This window comes from Rhinolophus ferrumequinum, chromosome 21 (assembly GCF_004115265.2).
Source record: "Rhinolophus ferrumequinum isolate MPI-CBG mRhiFer1 chromosome 21, mRhiFer1_v1.p, whole genome shotgun sequence".
NCBI lineage: Eukaryota > Metazoa > Chordata > Mammalia > Chiroptera > Rhinolophidae > Rhinolophus > Rhinolophus ferrumequinum.
The window spans coordinates 53713994-53734876 of NC_046304.1; the positions used below are offsets into that span (position 1 = coordinate 53713994).

The 20883-nt window shown below is 56.8% G+C and overlaps 1 protein-coding gene across 1 annotated transcript; it reads right to left on the minus strand.

Moving 5' to 3' along the window:
• Window positions 1-10374: 10374 nt before the first annotated feature.
• On the minus strand, window positions 10375-19519 carry NPTX1 (neuronal pentraxin 1). Its single transcript, XM_033090606.1, has 5 exons — window positions 19021-19519; window positions 18547-18754; window positions 16315-16559; window positions 14987-15166; window positions 10375-14283 (listed from the first exon to the last, which is right to left on the minus strand). The coding sequence occupies exons 1-5, from the start codon at window positions 19462-19464 to the stop codon at window positions 14062-14064; spliced, it is 1299 nt and encodes a 432-aa protein (XP_032946497.1). The 5' UTR covers window positions 19465-19519; the 3' UTR covers window positions 10375-14061.
• Between the last annotated feature and the right edge of the window lie 1364 nt (window positions 19520-20883).

Genomic DNA, 20883 nt, shown 5'->3' on the forward strand with positions numbered 1-20883 from the left:
CATTTTCAGAGCATTTTACACCCACCGTCCAGCCTACTGCCCTGGGAACTGAGCCACAGCCGCCCTCTTCAGGGGGGCTACCTGTGCCTCTCCCAGACCCTCCCCGGACACGGACACGCACGCACGCACGCAGCCCCTGGGGCCCCCTGGTTTTCCCCTGGTCTCCCTGGAGCCTCACCTCCCTTCCTGCCCTGGCCAGAGGACGTGCGGGGCTCCCAGGAGGGGGGCCTGGGGGGGGTCTCTGGGGGCTCCAGCTTGAGTCTGGCCCTGCTGGGCATTGGCTGACTTTGGTCCCTGCCGCCCAGAGCTCAGCAGGGACCCCTCTTGCTCCTTCCCCCTCCAGTTCAGGGCTGGAATCAGCAGCTGGAGGGGAAGGAGTGAAGGGAGGGCCTGGAAGTCAGACAGCCCACGTTGGAGGGCAGACCATTAGAGCCCCAATGTCCGCCCAGCCCAGAGGGAGGGGAGGGAGGGTCTGGATGGGGTCTGAGCGAGAACAGGCCTAGGCTGTAAACTCCCGTAATCTCAGCCTTCGAGGTGGACCCAACGCAGGCATTGCGTAACAAAGAAGGGATGAAACATGAATGTGAAACAACGTGAGCTTGAGAGGGAGTCATTATTTCTTGGGTTCAACCTGAAATCTGACTCAAAGGAAAGTTACTGCAACTGGGGAAGAGCACAGTTGGCTGGAGAATTTGATTTTAAAATAAATAAATAAAATTTAAATTATATAACTAACATGTGTTCAGTGTAAAAAATTTGGAAAACACATGAAAGTATAAAAACCGTTGATCCCACCACAAGATGTAATCACCGTCAACATTTCAGAATATTTTCTTCCAGTCTTATTTCTTTCTCAGTGGCTTTGTAAGGCATATACAGTTTTTCAAATAAAATTTATGGATGTGCTCCAGTGCCCCATGGACCCTTAGGTACAAATGGCAATGGAGGGTCCTGAGTGACGTCCTTGAGTGTGACATCGTGCTGGCGGGAGTAGCACCTCCAGTGGGGTGCGTGGTTCTATGTCGTTGCTTTTCATCGCTTTGATTATTTCCTGCCAACCCCTTCTATCCTGAAAAGTGTCTCTTGAGAAATCAGCTGACAGTCTTATGGGGGCTCCCTTATAGGTAACTAATTGCTTTTCTCTACTGCTTTTAAGATTCTCTCTTTGTCTTTAATCTCTGGTGTTTTAATTATGATGTGTCTTGGTGTGGGCCTGTTTGGGTTCATCTTGTATGAGACTCTGTGCTTCCTGGGCTTGTATGTCCATTTCCTTTGCCAGGTTAGAGAAGTTTTTTATCATTATTTCTTCAAATAGGTTTTCAATTCCTTGCTCTCTCTCTTCTCTTTCTGGTACCCCTATGATGTGAATGTTGTTACGCTTGAGGTTGTCCCAGAGGCCCCTTAAACTCTCCTCAATTTGGGGGATTCTTTTTTATTTTTGTCGTTCTGATTGGGTGTTTTCTGCTACCTTATCTTCTAAATTGCTGATTCGATCCTCTGTTACATCTAATCTGCTGTCGATTCCCTCTAATGTATTCTTCATTTCAGTTATTGTAGTCTTTATTCCTGACTGGTTCTTTTTTATGTTTTTTATCTCTATTTTTAGGTTTCTTATCTCTTTGTTGAAGTTCTCCCTGAGCTCATTGAGCATCCTGATAACCAGTAGATTGCTTGTGTCCATTTTGTTTACTTCTTTTTCTGGAGCTTTGTTGTGTACTTTTATTTGGGACGTGTTTCTTTGTCTCCCCACTTTGGCTGCTCCCCTGTGTTTGTTTCTATATAGGGCTGCTATGCCTCCTGGTCTTAGTAGAGTGGCCTTATGTAGTAAGTGTCCTGTGGGGCTCAGTGACGCAGTCTTTCTGGTCACCTGAGCTACACACTCCAGGTGTGTCCCTTGCGGGTTATGTGCCCTCCTCTTGTAGTTGAGACTTGATGGCTGCTTTGCACATCAATGGGAGGGACTGACTCTCAGTCTGATTGGTGGTCGTGAGGCCTGACTGGCTGTGACGACAGTGGAGGAGCTATTGGCAGGGACTGACGTGACCCTACAGAGAAGGTTTGCTCTAGTGCGGCTTCTCAGTCGACTCTTTGGGTATGTCCTCCCTTGGAGGTAGACATGTGACTCTCCGGTCCAGTTCGAAGCTGGCCACTAAGGCTTCCAGCCCTGGGGCCTCCTGGGAGGGGACCTGCTGCAGGCCAAGTTCAGCTGCACTCTGTGCCCTGCCCAGGGCCACCTGGCCTGAGCCACAAAGCAATCCAGAGATGGCTGCCACCCATGTTGTGCTTGGAGGTGGCTTGAGAGGCCAAGCTGTGCATTGAGACCGGCTGCTACTAGTGCCAGGCTCAGGGCTGCTCAGCCAGAGGCATGGGGCATACCAAAGCCAGACGCTGCTTGTTTGGGGTTTGTGAACCTTAGAGAGATTTTAGGAAAGTCTCCAGCATGAGTCAGGCTGTTTATAGAGAAAAGCCACTGGGAGAGGCTTGGGTGTGCCTGAAGTTTGGGTGGGGTGTAGTCTCAGGGAATCACTAGGGCGGGGTGGACTCAAGGTGACAGCGAGTCCGCGTGCGTGCGTGCGTGCGTGCGTGCGTGTGCGTCTGCACGCAGGGAGAGGGCGGGCTCAACAAAGAAACAATGGCTTCCGCCAGCTCCTCCATCAGGGATAAAGCTGGCCCTCCAGCTCTCACTCTGAAGCCAACTCAGTTCCTTCCCATATGTCCCGGTCACCTCTTGAGCTGCCCGGTCACCTCCCGGCGCTGGAGCTTAGAGCGAGTCCGCCAGCAGGTAAGTCTGTGCGCGGGCCGTTTAAGAGAAGTGGCTGGGAGTGCAGCCGCCCTCCGTCTCACTCAGTCACAATCTCTGCTGGTTTTCACAGCCAAAAGTTATGGAGACTTCTCTCCCTGGTACTGGAACTCTGTGCTGGGGAGGGGCTGGGACTCCTTGCTCCTCCTGGGGGAGTTGGGGCACCTCCACAGCAGAGATAGCCCTCCTGATTTTTAATGGTCACACGTGGGTGTGGGACCAGCCCATTCCGCGTCTCTGCTCCCCCTACTGGTCTCGAGGTGGCTTCTTCTGCATGTTGGTAGTGTAGGGCTTCGCTTCACTAGACTTCAGGTGATTCTCAATAATGGTTGTTCTGTGCTTTAATTGTAATTGGTCCTGAGAGGAGATGAGCATAGCATTGACCTACTCCGCCATTTTGACCGGAAATCCAAATTTCCTTTTTCTTATAAGGACACCAGTCATTGTATTAGAGCCCACTCTAATCCAGCAGAACCGCGTCTTCACTTACTTACATCTGCCAAAACCCTATTTCGAAATAAGGTCGAATTCACAGGTTCTGGGTAGACATGAATTTTGGGGGACTCTATTCAAACCAGTACAGCCCCCAACCATATATGGTGGAAAACCCAGTGTGCTGTGAGGGTTTCCATGCTTCTCCTGCCACCCTCTCCATGTTTCCTGTTTCTGCTGCATATTTGATGGGTGGTCTGTGCTGAGCACCACCCAACTCCGTCATTTGTGCATCTTTCACGTGGGTCGTTCTGGGCAGCAGACACTCACTGACGTTTAGTGTGACCGAGCAGCACATTACAGATGACAACATGGGGCATTTCTTAGCAGATGGGCACCTCCCCTCTGACCCTGAATGTGTCTCTTTACCCTTCTTGACCCCGTCACGTCTTCTCTCTCCCCAGTTCTCTGTTCTGTGGGTGCTCACCTCTTCTCTCCCAGGGTATCTGTGAAAACCACAGTCTCTTTCACTCTGTGTACAAGCATCTTCTGCCCTTGACCTTTTCCTTCCAGCCTGGACAATGGAGGAGGGGTAGAGGGAGGGCAAAGAGCAGGGCCCACCTTTCAGACCAGCAGAAGCCACTGGGGTACTTTCCTAAACTGCATCAAGCTGGACCCCAAGTATGTGAAAGCAGTCAGTTCTTACTTCAAAGAGTGCTTCTGTTTTTTTCTTCTTTCTACATCTGCTTTAACATTCTGTGATTCTTAGAGAACAAAAATTCTGAAGAGCAAGGCCCAGAGCCAAGAATGTTCAAGCCAGAAAGGGCTTCTATGAGGAAGGAAACAGACACGGTCTCTGCCCGCCCGTGTGCTGGTGCAGACAGCTGTGAGTGGCTGGCCTGTGAAGGGGGCCTGGGCACAGGGAGACAGAATAACAGGAGAGCTGATTTCTATGGGGGTGGAGGTGGCCGGGCATGAGTTGGATTTAGTCAAGCAAATTATTTCTTGGATGTGAGACCAAAAGCACAGGCAATAAAAGGAAAAAATAGAAAAGTTGGACTTCATCAAATGTAAAAACTTTTGTGCATCAAAGGGCACTATCAAGAGAATGAAAAGACAACCCACAGATGGGAGAAAATATCCACAGTTGTGAAAGGACTAATATCCAGAAATAAATAAATAAAGAAAGAAATTCTACAACTCAAACAGCAACAACAATCCAATTTTAAAATGGGCAAAGGAGTGGGATAGACATTTTGAAAAAGATCTACAAATGGCCATTAAGCACATGAAAAATCATGAAATCACTAATATCACACAATATTAATAATCACTAGGGAAATGCAAATGGAAACCACAATGAGATACTACTTCATGCTCATTAGGGTGGCTACCAGCAAAAAACAACAAAAACAAAACAAAGCAAAACAACAGAAATTACAAATGTTGGTGGAGAAATTGGAGCTCTGATACGCTGCTGGTGTATCAGGAATGTAAAATGGAGCAGCCACTGTGGAAACCAGTTTGGCAGGTGGTCAGAAAGCTAAATATAGAAATTTCCCTATGATTCCACTCCTGTGTGTGTTCCAGAAGAATTGGAAGCAAAGACCGGCATATACTTGCACACTCGTGTCCACAACAGCATGATTCACAGTGGCCCAAAGATGGAAACGACCAAATGTCCATCCACAGGGGAGTGGATAAGCAAACTGGGGTCTATTCACACGATAGAATATTAGTGAGCCCTAAAAGGGAGAAATTCTGACGCTGCTACAACACGGATGAACCATGAGGACGTTCCATGACATGAGCCAGACAAAAAAGGACAAACACTGTATGATCCCACTTACATGAGGTCCTTAGAAGAGGTAAATTCATAGGGACAGAAAGTAGACGTTAATGGGTGGGGGAGGGGAGTTAGTGTTTGGTGGGGACAGAGTGTCTGGGGTGATGAAAAGTTCTGGGAACAGATAGTGCTGGTGGTTGCACAACTTTGTGAATATAATAAATACCACTGAATTGTACATGTAAAAATGGTTCAAATAGTGAACATTATATAATATATATCTATTTATCACAATTTTTAAAAATCAGTGATGCAATATACCAAAAGCTGTTGAATTGTACGCTTTAAGTGGGAGGATTGTCCGATACGCAAACTATATGTCAATAAAGCTGTGAAAAGGGGGGACAGTGCAACCCTCAGGCAAAGGTCCTAAATTTTAGGAAGGGGCTTGAGGTGTTGGAGACGCTGGGCCGTCAGGGGCCTGGAGCCCATGAGGGCGGGGAGTACAGGGGTGTCTCTCCTGCCCACGCGACTCCCCCAGGCCTGCCGAGCGGCTCTGGCCGGCCCTCGGCAAGCTCGTTCTGTGCTGAGCACAGGCACCCCTCCGAAGCCAATTTTCTGCACAGCGAAGACGCTTTCTCTGTGCACACTGTAGCAGATGGCCCCCTACCTTGGCCTGAATTGAGAAGCTCAGAAATCAAACTGGGGACAGACGGCTTCTCTGGCAATGTCTTACAAGCACACAAGCGTGCAAACTCACACCACCATCCCCTGACATTTGTCTTCATCATCTCTATGCCCTGGGGCTGGCCAGGGACACCCCGGAGACCGGCCCTCCTCTGTCCCACAGACCACAGACCTGGCCCAGGTGCTGGCTCCTGGTCAATGCTCAGGCAATGTATCCTCAGTGAAGGGGGAGAGGAAGGAAGGAAGAGGAGGAGGGAGGGAGAGAGCCAGGGAGGTGTTTCCAAGCGTTTGGTTGTGGCTTTTCATTTCCATAGCACCCTTCTCTGTCCAGTACCCTCCACCCTTCCTAAAAGGGAGATGGCTGAAATCCAGGTTGTCCTTGTGTGTGTGGGGGGGTCCTAGCTATAGAGGATTCATGGGTGGGTCATGGCAGGGGGCTCCGTAGCCCAGACCTCCAAAGTACGGCCTCCACCCCCGTGTCCCAATCTATATGGCAGCTGAGAAACTTTTGGGGAGAAAATGTGACCCAGGGCCACCACCGATGACCAGAAACAAGCTGGTGTGCTGTTGAGAGGGCAGGGATCTGTCAGGGACACCGAGAGGACAGTCAGCGTGTAGAAAACTCTAGTGAGGACAGTTCCCGTGGAACTGGAGTGATGGTGGGCAGAGGTCCTATGTGAGCAGTGGAGCTTGGAGCGGGGTGGTCAGGTGTGCTGCCAGAGGGACCCCGCTGGTACCCACGGCTTGGAGGCCAGTCCTCAGCCTGTAGGGAGAGCCAAAAGGGACTGCTAGACCGCGCAGGCCGAACCTGTGGTTCTAAGCCAGAGGAAACTGAGGTCTGGGGAGGCCACCGTCCACTTTCCAGAGTGACCACCTGAGTCTCCGGAACTGCAAGTGTCCTTGGGGAAACGGAGTGATGAAATGATGCTCAGCTTTTCAGGATCAGACTGTTAGAGACAATTTATTTGAATGTCTGGAGAGGAGGGAGGTCCCGCTCCCGCGGGGAGGGGATCCCGGAAGCGGTATGAGAACCTGAGTGGTCACAGGACAGTGGCGTGAGTGCAAAGAGCGGTTCTGGGCAGAGATTCAAGAGCTCTCACGGGACTGGGTCCTTTGTGAGGGGTCGGTCTGCCAGCCCCTCAGCTCTGCGATGAACTCTGCACCGAAGGCTGGTGTGGAGAGCCGGGTGATTCTCCACCGGAACTCCCCGTCTGCCACACAGGAGCTCAGCAGGTCACCGGTCTCTCTGCTTGCCCCTCGTCTGCAAATTGGACCTTGCCACCTTGCCATCAGGGCACTGTTGGAATGAAATGAGATCAAGATTAGACGAGATAAAGTTAGCATGGAGCGTGCTGCCCAGTGTGAATGTGACAATAGGCCCCTGGAGGGTGACAGCATTGCAGGGGCCCTCCAGATGTGGAGCCCAGAACTCCAGAGAGCCTGAGACCCCCCCACCCCCCAGAAGATGGGCCTGAGCCCAGGTGGGCACCGCAGGCTGTGGATGTGGGAGAATCTGCTGGGGGTGGGGGCCGCTCTGGAGAGGTCAAGGCAGCAGTGCCCGCTGCTCTGCCCCTGGGGTGGGCGGGGGCCGGGCTCAGTGCCAGGCTGAGCACGCTGGGCCCCAAGCAGGGACGGGGGCATTCCAGCACCTTCAGAAAGGTTTCTGGTTCCAAGAAGAGGCCCAGCCCCAAGCTCAGAACCACAGCCCTTCCACGGAGTTCTAGAACCTTTGTAACTTTCCTGTGGCTACCACTTCTCTCCTGCTTCCAGGAGAGAATTAACTCCTCGTGCCCAAGGAGCTTGTGCGTTCCCTGGAGGTCTACAGAGAGAGGCTGCCGGGACAGCCCACACCCTGGGCGCCCTGTGGGGAGCAGACATGGTGGGCCCAGGGTAACACTCTCCATGTGCCCAGCATCCTAGGGCCAGGACCTAGATGGCGGTGGGCACGCACGTTTGCACTGCATTTTAAGGTAAAATGCAGGCCTTCCATGAGCCCTTGTACTTGGCAGCGTCCTACTGCAACCACACCCCCAGATGCTCAAATCTGTCCTCTTCTGCTGCCCTTTATGGAGCTTAGGGGTGAGTTTGACAAGCCCGGGAGCAGGTCCGCCAGATGGTACAGGTGAGATGTGAAGGCCCAGCCCCTGGGTCCTGGGGGGTGGGGGCCCAGGGGAGGCAGCCCTCGAGAGCAGCCAGGAGCTGAGAGCTGGCCTCCAGGGCCTTCCCAGCTGTCTGAAGCTGACCAGAGTCCCTGGAGGCCACCAGAGTCCAGGGCTGCAGCTGGGATGTCCTATGGCCCCACCTCTGGAAGACCCCCACCCCCAACCCAGCAATGTCCTCCAATTCCTCTGGGGCTTTGGTGCCTGTGGGGGTGGGGCAAGGGGCAGTGTCTGGCCCTCCTGAGAGGAGTGTGGAGGGGGGTCTTGGGGACACAGAAAGGGGAGGGGAGGGAGCAGCCCCCCGTGCACCTGCTTGAGTGCCAGGCTCGGAGCACACACCTGCTCAGCCCATCTTCACACCTGTGAGGTGAGCCTGTTAGCTCCACATTCCAGGTGAGGACAGAACTCTTAGCCAGGCCAGGTGAGAGCACTGGGCTGGGAGTCAGGAGTCCTGGGTCTCGTTCCAGCCCCGGCAGAGACGAGCGGCACCACTTTGGAGCCACAGGGCATCCCTGGGCCTCAGTCCCCTCACCTGGAAAGGGGAGGAGTTGGACCAAATGACCCTCAAGGCTGTCCCAGCCCAGACGTCTTACAGGTCTTGGATGTAGAGCTAGACAAAGGCAGAATCAGACAGGTAGCAGCTTGCAGTGTGGTTTGATGACTAAGGGGGGCGGGATGGTGGGGACTAGGGGACATGGTGGCCGTCTTCACGTGTGTGGACAGGCAAAAGCTGCAGCTCAATATAAGGAAATATATGCATCTCAGTAAAAGACGGAAACACGATAGTAAGTCCCTGATGGAGCTGTCTGAAGGTGGCACGGTCTCTACGGGAAAGGAGTCCCCATCACCGGATGCGTGCAAGCTGAGAACACTGCGTGCCCCTGACGGATTGCTGCAATGGGTGGGGTGACTTGCAAGACACTCTCCAGCTTCAAAATCCTGAGCCCAGGTCTGTCCGCCCAGACTGTCCCAGAAGCCAGCTCGGCTGCCATGCTGGCGGCTGGCTTCCTTCTGAGCTGCTGCTCTCTGCCCCAGGACCCCTGACGTCATTCACTGATAGGCCAAGGTCAGGTGTGAGCAGCGTGCAAAGCAATTTGCTTCCAATGATTGTTAAAATGCCCAGGTTTCTGAATGAGCTCTTCCATAGACGTTAGAGCTGTAAGAATGATGTTATTACAGGCGTAACTATGCCCTTTCCTGAGCGGGAGGCAACAAGGTGGTGTGTTGGCTGGAGCTGCTGGAATTGGACACAGCCCTGGACCCAGCCACAGCGTGCAGCCCATAGGTGACACCACCCACCAAAGGCAGCTCTGGAGAAAGCAGGTCAAGGGCCTCCAACCCATGGGGTGGCTCTCTCTCCATAGGGGATCCTCCTGCCTACCTTGCTGTACCCACTCTGTACCCCTGAACACTGAGTAGCTCGTTCACAGCCCACCCAAGCCCAGCTCCCGAGTCCTAGCCAGAGGTCGCCATGGCACTGAACAGGAAGTCTGTGAGCCAGGCCAAGAGGGCAGGCACACTGCAGTACCAGCCAGAAGCCAGAGGGACTGGTCCTTCTGCTAACTCCACTGTGCATACATATGTGAGTGTGTGTGTGTTATGTGTGTGTGTGGGGGGGCAATTAAACAGAGGGCTATTTTGGCTCTGGGTCATTTTGTCCCTTGGAAGGGAGCAGCTTGCAAGCTCTGTCTATCCAGAGTCTAGTTTGGCCCACAAAGGGCCAGGGAAGGAAGCTCTTCCCAGCGCCCAGGGTTCCTGCATCATCCAGTCCCCTTGTTCTGTGACTCGGGGTGCACTCATACCTGAGTGCAGGGAATGGGGCTGGGAACCCCAGAAGAGGGGAGGAAACCAGGTGCTGACCAAGGACCAATCAGCAGGAATGTGGCCAAAGAGAACAGAGCAGGGTTGTTGGGGGAGAAACCCAGGCAGCCTGGAACGTGCCCCACTGTGCCGTGGGTACTGCATGCACCCAGGAGAGGGCCTGCAGGCGAGGGGAGGAACAGGTCACTCTGCACCCCACGCCCTCTCTCTGCTTCGGTGTCAGCTACACCTGCAAAGTAGGGCGACCCCCTCCCTGCCCTTGACATGCTAGTGTCACTAGAGGGGCAATGCACATGCAAAGCCCCCCGTCCTCCCTGCAGGACTGAGAATCCCCCAGGAGGTCCCCTGAGGTGTCCGGCAGGTTGAAATGAGAAAAAGAGACATCCAAGGAGACCAGTCTTTCTTCACTCTTTACTGTGTAAAAATAAACTCAACAGTTCATGTTGTTTCAGCAAGAAAATGAAAAGAAAGAAAGAAAGCAAGAATACCAGTAGAAATAGTGCATTTCCAGAATTGCTGATGGGAGGTGGTAGGTCCCATGGTTTTGACCCATTTGAAACCCAAGAGGCTGCAGGTCATATGAAAAATGTATAGCTTTGGTTAGCAAATAATGAAAAAGTAAGATACATCAATTCTTTCATATTATACAGTATATACATTATAACAATATCAACCATAGGGGGCTTGCTTTGTTGTTGTTGTTGTTGCTAGTTTTGTTTGTTTTGGCAAATAAGACAAAATTGGGACTCTAAGTATTTTCGGGCTTCTGTTCTCCTCAATGACTTGTTGTCCTTCAACAAATGGCACTTAAGTCCACCGTGCGTGGAAGTGATACGTTTCCCAACAGTTCAATACATTTACACACTATGTTTTAAGAGAGGAAACCATGACCGCGTCCAGCCACATTTTGGTTGCCAGAAGATTACAAAGGATTCCATCCCCTTGACGTTAATACGTAACCCTAGTTTCTTCTCTCAAGGTTGGAACTGCTATTTGAGTCCCCAACTGGTTCCACTTAACAAGTCAGCTCGGAGACAATGGGTCCACCATTCCTGGCCCCCCTCCGTCCTGGTCCCAACATGCCTTTGAGAACAGGTGGCCCCTCCTGGGAGCTCACTGGAACAAGCATGACCCTCACGCCAGCCTCTCCCCTCCCCTTCACTGCCCACAAGACACCCCTTGGTCTCAGGTCCCAGGGCTGGTGACAAAGTGATCTTTGCAGTCTTAGAAAATAAACTGGGAATCTACAAAAGGAAAAGAAAGCATACAAAATGTATCTTTCTTCCAAAATACGTGCTTTCAGTTCTACGATTTGGCGGAGCCTGAAAGTGTTTTCAAGGGAGATAGAGGTTGAGTTAATCTATAGGTTTGTCCTTTTCTTTCATAAAAATACTCTTGTTTGGTAATAAACTTTTTCTTCTACAGTAAGAGAAATAATACCGTGTTATCAAAAGCAAGAAGGCTTACGATTCAAGTGGGATCTGAGCCCCCGAGGGCCAGGAGAGCCTGTCGGGCGCTCCCCCCCTCGGACACGCAGGGAGCTGTGGGGCTCCAGCTCGGCGAAAGCAAACACTGTCGTGACAGTGCTTTTTATCTTCTTCTTCTATAAAATGGCTTACCTGAGATAGGCGTGGATTATTCAGTGCAAGAGGGAACATCAATCAGATTAAGGAGTAGATGGAAACCACGTGGATTAGATTTGCTGCTGTGTCATTTACCTCTCTCGGGGCCAGCAAAGGGCCAAGTGTTAACACAGTGAGGGAGTCGAGGGGCTTGGCACAGGCTCCAGGGAGGGGCGGGGAGGGAGCTAAATGTCAGCTTCTGTCCCGGGCACCACGGGTGCGTCAGGGGAGGGGTGAGGGAAGTGAAGGGTCGGGAGGTGGAAGGGACAGAGACATAAACGTCTGGGTAGGCTCTGCCCCTCTCTCGTGGGGGCAGAGGATGGCTTGTGGTCCTGAACGGACAGCTCCCACCGCGCGCACGCGGGCAGGTGGCGGGCTAGCGTCCGGTAGGTCAATCGAAGGGCAGGGGCTGGTGGGAGGTGCTGACCGGAGAGCACCTAGCCCGCTCTGGGCCTCGCAACAGCTCCCAGATGGCTGATGTGAGTGAGGGGGGCGATCTGGTCTAGAGGGGTGATTCCAAGCTCTCGCTCTCTCCCAACCACGGGCACCGTTGGGGCCTGTTCTCATCCTACATGTGAAAAATACTTCTTGGTGTGTTTGGGGAGTGGGGAGGGGGAGAGGGACATTCTCTCTCCCGTGACCTCCTCCAACACCCTTGGCTTGCTTTCCCAGCCATATTCGGTAGCTACATGGATGGTCATAGGACAATGGGTGGCACTCGGCACGAAACACAGAACCAGAGAAGTCCATGCAGGCAGGGGAACACACATCAGACTGAGGGAGCAAGGGACACGCCACCCTGAGGGACATGCAAACAGAGAAGATCCCTGCAGATCCAAAGATGCCACAACCTACGGGCTCTGACAAAGCACAATGGTCAGAAAAAGCCACTACTGAACCACAACACGCAGCCTGGGCCGCACCCTCGGGACGAGGGCAACACGGCGCAGCAGGACGGCGACTGGGTACCGTGCAGACGCCGACGGAGACACCAACACAGACACACAGATGCACTAGGTTTCCGACACAATATGGACCTGCGTTTAAGGAGACAGGTGCCCCTGGAAGGAACAGCAGACGGAAACACCTGCTCCTCCTGAAGAAATGTCTGCAGCTGTAGATGAGCCAGGCAGTGCAGTAGAAAGACTTCTAGAAAGACTTGCCAGCCTTTTGCTAGTTAGATTCCTGGTGACAGAATCCAGAATGCCCTTGGGCGTGCAACCCCCAGATGGTGCAAAAAAGCAGGGAGCTCGCCTTACCCTGGGCATGATCTAAGTGCTCTTTCTCTCCACACACACACACACACACACACACACGCACACGCACACGCACACTCACATGCATGCACTTTTCTCCCAGCCTCGGAAGGACTAGAAGGAAATGTGCATGATTGCTTTCCATGGGGAAAAAAGTCAAAGCCTCTGGACACCGGTCAGATCTCCGTGTCACCAGCCGATGACACGAGTGGCTGCTGCAGGCCTTTGAGCCCTGTAAGGTGGGGAGTGGGTTTTAGGGCTGGGCCTGGCCATGCCTGGCTCCGTGAGAGGTCTCCGGAGGCCCTGCCCCCTGGAGGCCTGGCTGAGCCAGCTCACCTGGGCCTGTCGTGTGGAAGGAATATGGTTGTCAGAGTCACCACGGACCTTCCCATCCACGGGCGGGGATGCATCTCAGTGGCCCTGCATGGCTGGATCTTAAGCATAGGGCGGGTTTCCTAGTCTAAAAGGTCCACTCTTGAGCTGACCCACTGAAGCCTCTGGTCTCCTACTGCCAGAGGCAAAGGAGTGGGGCCCTGGGGTCCTGGGCTGTGAGGGGGGACATTCCTCTCTCAGGGGCACCAGTGCAGTGGCAGGAAAGGCTGGGGGCTGAAAGGGAGGACAGATCCCAAGTGTGTGGGTGTAAGGGGGTGGGAGGGCTGAAGGCCAGAGCTGGCCACGCTGGGCATGCGGCCAGCCTCCCGGGCCCAGTGCTGCCCTCAGATGCCAGCAAGAGGATGGTAGCTGGGGGGTGAAGGAGGCCTGCCTGGACCCTCCTCCCAGCTCCTCTGCCCCCTCTGAGCACCTGGTACCCTCTCAGGACACTGTCTGCCATCGATCCTTCAAAGAAAATTCACTTCTACAAAATAAAATTTCTCCATGGAGAGGCCCCCCCCAGCCTTTAGCAAACCGCTAAAAGACATTTATTTTATCAATAGAGAAATGTGGCTCGGAACCAGCTTTGCAAACGAAGACAAATGCGTGTGACTGAAGAAGCTGCATCAGCCCCAAGGCACGCAGCAGCTCACAGGGCTGGCAGACACAGATATCCGATCCGCCATGAGACTTCCCAAAGCCACAAAGAAGGAAGGAAATGAAATACCTCCTTCGGAAAGAAAAAGCCTTTCCCACAGAGACATGCACGCATACACACGCGCGCGCGCACACACACACACACACACACACACACACACACACACAGTCCTGTCACTCCTGCATTGTTCCCAGTGTCGCCGCCACCTGTGTCATCGGTGAGTGGGGCATGCCTGACACAGTGCGGGGCTCCCAGGGAGGACAGAACCTCCTCCGGGACGAGAGCCGGGCCTGCGTCTTGTGCACCAGGACCAAACCAGGCTGTGTGCATGTGTGTGTGCGTGCGTGTGCGCGTACGAGGGCAATGGCCTTGAGTCATTCCTGGGGGACTGGGAGAGAAGGAGAGACACCAGATCACAGAGCATCGCCGCACAAGCAGGAGGCGGGCGGGGGCCGAGGGGCAGGAACCTCAGTTGATCTGGCGACAGGCTTCGAATGTCCACTTTGTGGCCCCGCCATAGATCTCAATGTGGGACTCGGCCCAGGCGATGACGTTGCCAGAAAGGGCCTTGCTGCTGCAGGTGGCCAGGTTGTACACCTCCCCCGGGGTCAGCTTTCGGTCCCAGATGTTGAAATGGGCCAGCTCACCCACGAACGCTTGGGTGGCATCAAACCCACCACCCAGAGTGTCCTTCAGAGAAAACAGAGAATGAGGATGGAGCGAGGGGCAGGGGTGGGGACCTTGCAGGGGCGTCCCTAGGGGACAGTCTCTGTGTCTCCCCCATGAGGGGATCTGGGTCTTCAGCTCCACTTCACCCTCCCTGCCACCCACGGGGAGCCCAGGAAAAGGGACACTGCTGCCATAGCCACTTCCCTGGAGGCTGAGTTCTGGGGACACTTGGACTCGGCCTCTCTCACAGCCTGTCACTCAGCCCACGAGGGAGGGGTCAGCTGGCGCCAAGGATGGCCCTGGGAGCGTGGCCCTAGGGTACCTCCCCACGTTCCCTGCACGGAAGGCCTGGGACTCTGCTGCCTGCATCTCCCTCCAGGGCGCCCAAAGGGACACCAGCCACTCCCAGGAAATAAATCATGCATGGCTAAAGGCAGAAGCACTTTCCTAGGCCAAAGAAACCCCTGCAGCCAAACCCCAAGGCCACTGCTGCCTGCACATTTCGAATAAGCCCCCCAGCACCCCCACCCCCAACTAGACTCTGCCTAGGCTGCCACACAGCTCTCTCCCCCAGGACCTGTCACTTCCCTCTGAAGCTCACTCCCCTCCCTCCTGCCTTATCCTGCCCCGCCCCTCCCCACACCTGCACTCTCCTTGCCCCTGCCTGGTCTCCAGTCCTGGGGCACCACCACCCAGCCCCTGTCACTGCCCCCACAGCCAGTACCTGCTCCTGGCCCAGCACCAGCACTCCTTGTGGCTTGATGGGATGATAAGGAGCCAGGTTCTCTCCACTGCCACCCTGGGTGCCGTCTTGGTAGGCTTCCCAGATGCCGTCCCGGGTGGTCCAGGTGATACAGATGTGGTGCCACTTGCCATCGTTAATGACAAAGGGCAGCTTGGCCACCTGGCAAGGAGAATGACGCACATGACATTACGGAAACAGGGGTACAGCTCGGGATCAGTGATTACTAGTTACTAGTTCAGCTGTTATTCTTCCTATCGCTACATTTAAATAAGTAACAGGGGCCCTGACTGAATTCTCACAGCACCTGCCCCTCCAGACTTGGTCACCTCTCGGCCCCTGTCCGTCGGGGGGCCATGGACTCACAGAGCACATGTGATGCTTTGTCAAGGGGCCCCTAAGATAGACCTGAATACACAACCTTCTGCCTCCTACTCACCCGCTCCCTCTGCCAGTCTACACAACAAGCCCTAGGAGAGAGACCGGCCCTGGGGTCTGAGGCCCCTGCGGCCGTCCAGGCCTGCCCCCTCTCCTCCAACATTCCATCCCTCGCTGCCAGGTCCTCTGGGTTTACAACCCGCCCAGCCTTCGCAGACAATCTGAGAGGCGGCAGGGGAGCTGGCACCGTGCCTTTTAAAGCTCACGCCAGCCTCCCACCTGGCATTTCACTCACCTTCAGACGTTCCAGGCAGGGTAGATGGGGCAGCTGACCAAAGAACCCTCACACCCTTTCACCTGGGGGACGTGGGGCCCAGAAAGGCCCAACCTCCTCGGGCAAAGGCATCCGGCCTTGGCATTCAATTTCCATCCCGGATTTAGACATTTACCATCAACACAGGCCTGGGGCGTGTGAAAGCTGTGGGGAGCCATGATGGAGAAGGGCTCCCAGAGGGAAAAGGCTGCCTGCCCTCCCCAGGGGTCAGGGAAGCAGGATAGATTTGGACTTGGGAAGAGTCTCTAGGGGCACCTTTACCTCCTGAGCCTCTGTGGTCCTGTAAACTTGGAGAAGCAAAGCCAGCTTGAGGCCAGCTGGGGAAGAGGAGTCACGGATTGATCTGTGGGAAGGACCGGCCCCTGGATGGTCCTCCACCATCCCCCACCCCAGGAGGCCTCTTTCTGGGCGGGTTCCAGCTTCACTCTGCTCCTGGAGTCTGGGGACAGCGCCCCTCCCATTTCTCCTGGTCATTTCCCTCTGCCTCCCTCAGTCCAGCCTGGAAGGCAGACACCCCAGTGTCTGAGGCTGTGTCCCACGGCACAGCAGGCCTGGCCGACAGCCGCCAGGCCCGGGGCCCCGCTGGGTGGGGCCCTACCTTGTCGTTGATGAGGATCTCCATGGGGTTGTTGCCCCACTCGATGAGGACCAGCTCGTTGGCCTGGCCGGGCACGGCGTAGGAGAAGGGCGTGCCCACGCCCGGCGCCGCGCTCGACTTCAGCCACATGCACACGGTGAAGGCATACATCTCTGGCAGGCTCTTCTTCACCTTGGCGTACATGTAGTTGGTCCGCAGTGGGAATGTGAGCTGGAACTTGTCTCCAGGGCGGCTGTCCTTCTGACCTGGGGGGACAGGACACAGTCCTGTCATCTGTACCTCGACGAAGCGCCAGGCCCTGTTGAAGCCCGTTCAGCCCCCCCATACCAACCCCCCCCAAGCTCCGTGACGCAGACTTGTGTCCACTCTATAGGTGCTGAGGGTTGGGGTTCGGTGAGGTCAAGTACTTTGCCCCCGGGTACAGGGTCAGGGCGAGAGAGCTGAGCAAGGTCCCTCACCCCAGGTCTGGCTCCCACACAGCACTGCCCTGGGGAGGCTGGGATGGGGGAGGCATGGGTAGGGAGTGGGTTAGTGCACACCCTGTAAACCCACCCTCAGGGTGTGGCCCAGAGGAAGGAGGTCTCCTCCCTGCCTCCCCAAAAGAGGCTGGCTCCCCTCAGAGCAGCTCCTTCCAACCAACCTCGATTCAGGTCGCTGGCTGCTGACACTGCTCCGAGCCGCTCTCCTCCGGGCCTCCACACAAGCGAGCAGACCCCTGGTGCCCCGCACACTTCCCTGGAGGCCACCCCTGGTCACTCATCTGACCCAGCCAACTAGCCCTGGGACTTGGCCTGTTTCCAGACTCCCATCCACCCCACAGGAGGGAGAGCTGTCCCTCCCAGGCTCTTTCAGCAACTGTCTGGAGCCCTGCAGACAGCAGGCAGGACAGCAGGGGGCTGGCCCCGGCCCCCAGCCGGTGGTCCCCAAGGTGACTGCTTTGACGAGTGTGCCACTCACTCCCAGGGTCAGCTTCCTGTGCGTTTCCTGAAGAAGCAGGCTCTGCCCAAAGCCTCCCCTTACTGGGGGCCACCAGCTCCCCGCTGCCGGGATGTCCCCAGGGAACACTGTCTGCCCCCTTCCCACCCAGACAAACACTGTGCCTATGGCCCTGGGCATGGTGTGACTGACTCCAGGCAAAACATTCCCACCCACACTGGTACGGGCACGGGTCCCGGAGCGGGAACACACTCACCGGCCAGCCCCTGAGTGTGCATGAAGCCTGCCAGGGAGGCCAGCACTAAACCGGCCCCCAGGCCAAGAATTATTTCTAGAAGGCACCCTGCTGGGCCAGCTTCCTGTAAGCCAGGTGTCAGGGGACAGAGCAGGGCTGGCACCTGGGTGCTCCCCACACAGTGTCAGTCCCAAGGCACCCCCTGCCCTTGGAGCAGGTCCAGCCCTGGCCTCTCTGGGGGGTGTTTTCCATTCCCCACTTTCCCCTCCTCCTCTTCCCCTCCGCCCCTCCCTCCCCGATCTGTTTTTCAGTTACATAAGGTGCCTTAAGATGGCACTGTTTAAATCCATCCGACACATTTTGCGGTCTGAGAAGGGTCACGTGGCCTTGCTCGGAGCCCGGGCTCCCCCACACCTTTTACAACCTTGTTTGATTTCTGCGCTTTCAAGACTCCTCTGTGCGCCCCTGGGATGCAGTGGGGGCCCTCCACCGTTGGCGACTCAGGAACCTCAGGGTGTGCAAGATGTCTGGGGTTGGGTCACTCAGAAGAGAAAACTGCAAAGGGGGCTCAGGGCAGAGTGGGGACCTGGAGACCCCCAGAGGACGCCGGGGCACCGAGGGGCTGGGAGGAAACCTGCCCAGGGCTCAGATGTGTGGGGGCCAAGAGGACCCAGCTCCAGCCTGCACAGCTGTTTGCTGGGGATGGGGACCAGCTCGAGCCAGGTTTTCTTACAGGGAGGGCCTGGGCCCAGCACAGCTACTGTGCAAAGTTACTGAAGATTAAACAAATCAGACTCGGGAAAACCCTGTGAGCGTGTGCGTGTGTATGGCGGGGAGGCTTCCACAGAGATAGCCAGAGCCCAGGTACCCCAGCCCCGCCAGTAACACCCACTGGAAGCCCAAACCAGACTGCATGCGGGGCAGTGGGCTGTAGAGGGATGGGAAATGGCTGGAGGGATAGAGGAGCTCTGGGCTGTTTCTGCAGGAAGTCAGGACCCCAGGCAAGGTCCGCTGGCAGAGGGAGCCCGGCCAGGAGCAGGCCCCCTCCCCCTGCCTGTTACCTTTCTCCAGCTCGCTGATCCGCTGGTGCAGGGAGGTCAGGGCGCTCTCGATCTTGGCCCTCTCCTCGGTGTCGTTCTTGGGGCCCCCCTTGCCCTCCTCCAGCGTGTTCACTCTAGAGAGCACCTGCCTCTCCAGGTCATCGATCTTGCTCTGCAGCAGATCCTTGAGGCTGTTGGTCTGGCTGGAGGAATTGAGCCGGCTGTACTGCTGCGGGGGTGCAAGGGCGGGGAAACCACAGCGTTACGCGCAGAGCGGGGACCGCGCCGGGAGGCTCGCGGCGCTGTCCCCTCAGGGCGACTGCGGGGGCGGCCTGGCGGGGAGCTCAGGCGAGCGGCCATCCGCGGCTCGGGGCGGCTCGGCCCCGCAACAGCGCCGGGCTAGGCGGGGGTGCAGGTGTCTGGCCGGGTCGGGAGTGGGGTGGGCGAGGGCAAAGGGGAGCGCGAGCCAGAGGGGGAACGGCGGCGCGCGCGGACCTCGAGGTTTTCCAGGCGGGTTTTGAGCGACTGCAAAGTTTGTCCGAGTTGGCTGAGCGTCTCGGCGGCCGGCGTCCGGGACAGGTCGCCCATGGTGTTCTTGCCTGAGCCGGGCTGCTTGCGGCCGCCGCCCGTCCGAGACTCGCCGGCGCCCGTGTCCAGCGTGCTCTGGCTCTCGCAGCGGCCCAGCTTGGTGGTCAGCTCGCGAATGGTCTCCTTCTGGCTCAGGATGGTCTCCTTCTGCTGCAGCACGGTCTCGCGGAGCTGCAGCACGTTGCTCCGGAGCTCCTCGGCGCCGCCGGCGGCCACGGACGCGGCGCACATGTCGGCGTCCACCGGCACCGAGGTGCAGATGAAGCGCGTCGGCCCGAAATCCTGGGCCGCGCTGCCCAAGAGGCAGAGGGCGAGCAGCGCACAGGTGCGCGCGGCACGGCCGGCCGGCATGGCTGCGGGCGCGGGACCCGGCGCTCCGCGCGGCTCGGCTGCGCTGGGCTGGGGCTCCGCGGGCCGCCGCGCTCCGGGCGCCGCGCTGCTCCGCCGCGCTGTCCGGCCCCCACTGCTGCCTGCTCTGCGGAGCCCGCGCCTTTTATGCCACCGCGGGAGGGGCCTCGGCGCTGCCGACGTCAGCGGGGGAGGAATCCCGCTTTAATTGTCTGCGGCGGGGGCCCGCGGCGCGGCGGGGGTCGCATGGGCGCGCAGTGGGGGCAGCCTTTTCCTGTCTCCTCCCCCCAAAACCCCGCGTCGCCGCGGTACCCCCTTCCTAACCCCCCCACCGGCCCGCCCCCGCCCTGGCAGGCGCCGCCGCTTCCCCGAAAGCTCCGAGAGCCGCGGGGTGAGGTGGGGGGAGGGGCGGATAGGGGGTGTAAGGTGGGTCAGGCCGCAGCCTCGCAGTCGAGGATGGGCCAGCTGCGTCATGTCCCTAAATCTCCGACGGGGCTCCGGGCGGGTGGGAAGTCACGGCGGGCCCCGAAGACAGAATTCTGTTCAAGTCCCTTGGCTGCAGAGAACACCTGAGGGCCCCGGGCCCAGAGCGTTCGAGGCGGGCCGGGTCCCCAAGGACTCAAATCGACACCCGCGTGCCAGGTGCGGAGCCCCGGGAGCGGAGAGCCTCCTGGCGCCGCCAAGTTCAGAGAGGGGAGTCGCAGGGTCGCTCCACGTTTCTTAGATATCCGTGTGGGGTTGAAAAGCTGCTTACATCCTGGGTCTGGGGGATTCCCCAGGACCTCGTTCCGAGTTGTGCACCCCCCCCCCAAGCTCCGGGACTTGGGGCACCCGTCAACGTCCCCAGGGAATGACAGCCCCCCCACCCGGTGCTGGCAGGGCGGGCGGGGACTTCTCGGAGGCGGCCCTGGTGGATGAAGCCTTTCCTGCCAGCCAAGCCGGACTGATTCCGGGCAGACGGCGCCTCCGGGGCTGTACGTTCCCTGCGGCCCCGGGGGAGACGCGGAGCCGCCCTGTTTCCGAGGGGGCCCGCGCCGGCTGACCCCTCCACCCTCTTCGAGCGCCTTCCCATCGAGGAAGTGCCAGCACACGCCTGTGTGTGTCCGCGTGTATGTGTCTCGGTGCGTTTGTGTGTGTCCGTGTGTTTGTGTGTGTGTTGGACTTTCTGTACCCCGTGCACCCCAACTTACCCCACTGCTCGGCTGATGGCCTGCAGGGGAGGGGTGCCAGACCTGGGAGGTGGAGAGGGTTGCACCTGCGGAGCCGCACACGACGGCCCCTTACTCATAGTCACTGCCCCACTCACACATTCGCGCCTTTTTTTCTGGGCAGCTGTGCCATTAGGTTCGGCTCCCAGATTCCCATTCAGGTTCCGGAACCAGTTTGGAGCTCGGAACCAGAGCCCGAGCAGCTGGTCGGTTA

Bases quoted from the DNA above. Each gene is read 5' to 3' on its own strand.
- NPTX1 (XM_033090606.1), bottom strand. From the start codon at position 19,464: ATGCCGGCCGGCCGTGCCGCGCGCACCTGTGCGCTGCTCGCCCTCTGC. The intron at 16,560-18,546 runs GTAACAGGCAGG...CTGTCCCCCCAG, and splicing joins GATCAGCGAGCTGGAGAAAG to GTCAGAAGGACAGCCGCCCT. The intron at 14,284-14,986 runs GTACTGGCTGTG...TTTTCTCTGAAG, and splicing joins TGGTGCTGGGCCAGGAGCAG to GACACTCTGGGTGGTGGGTT.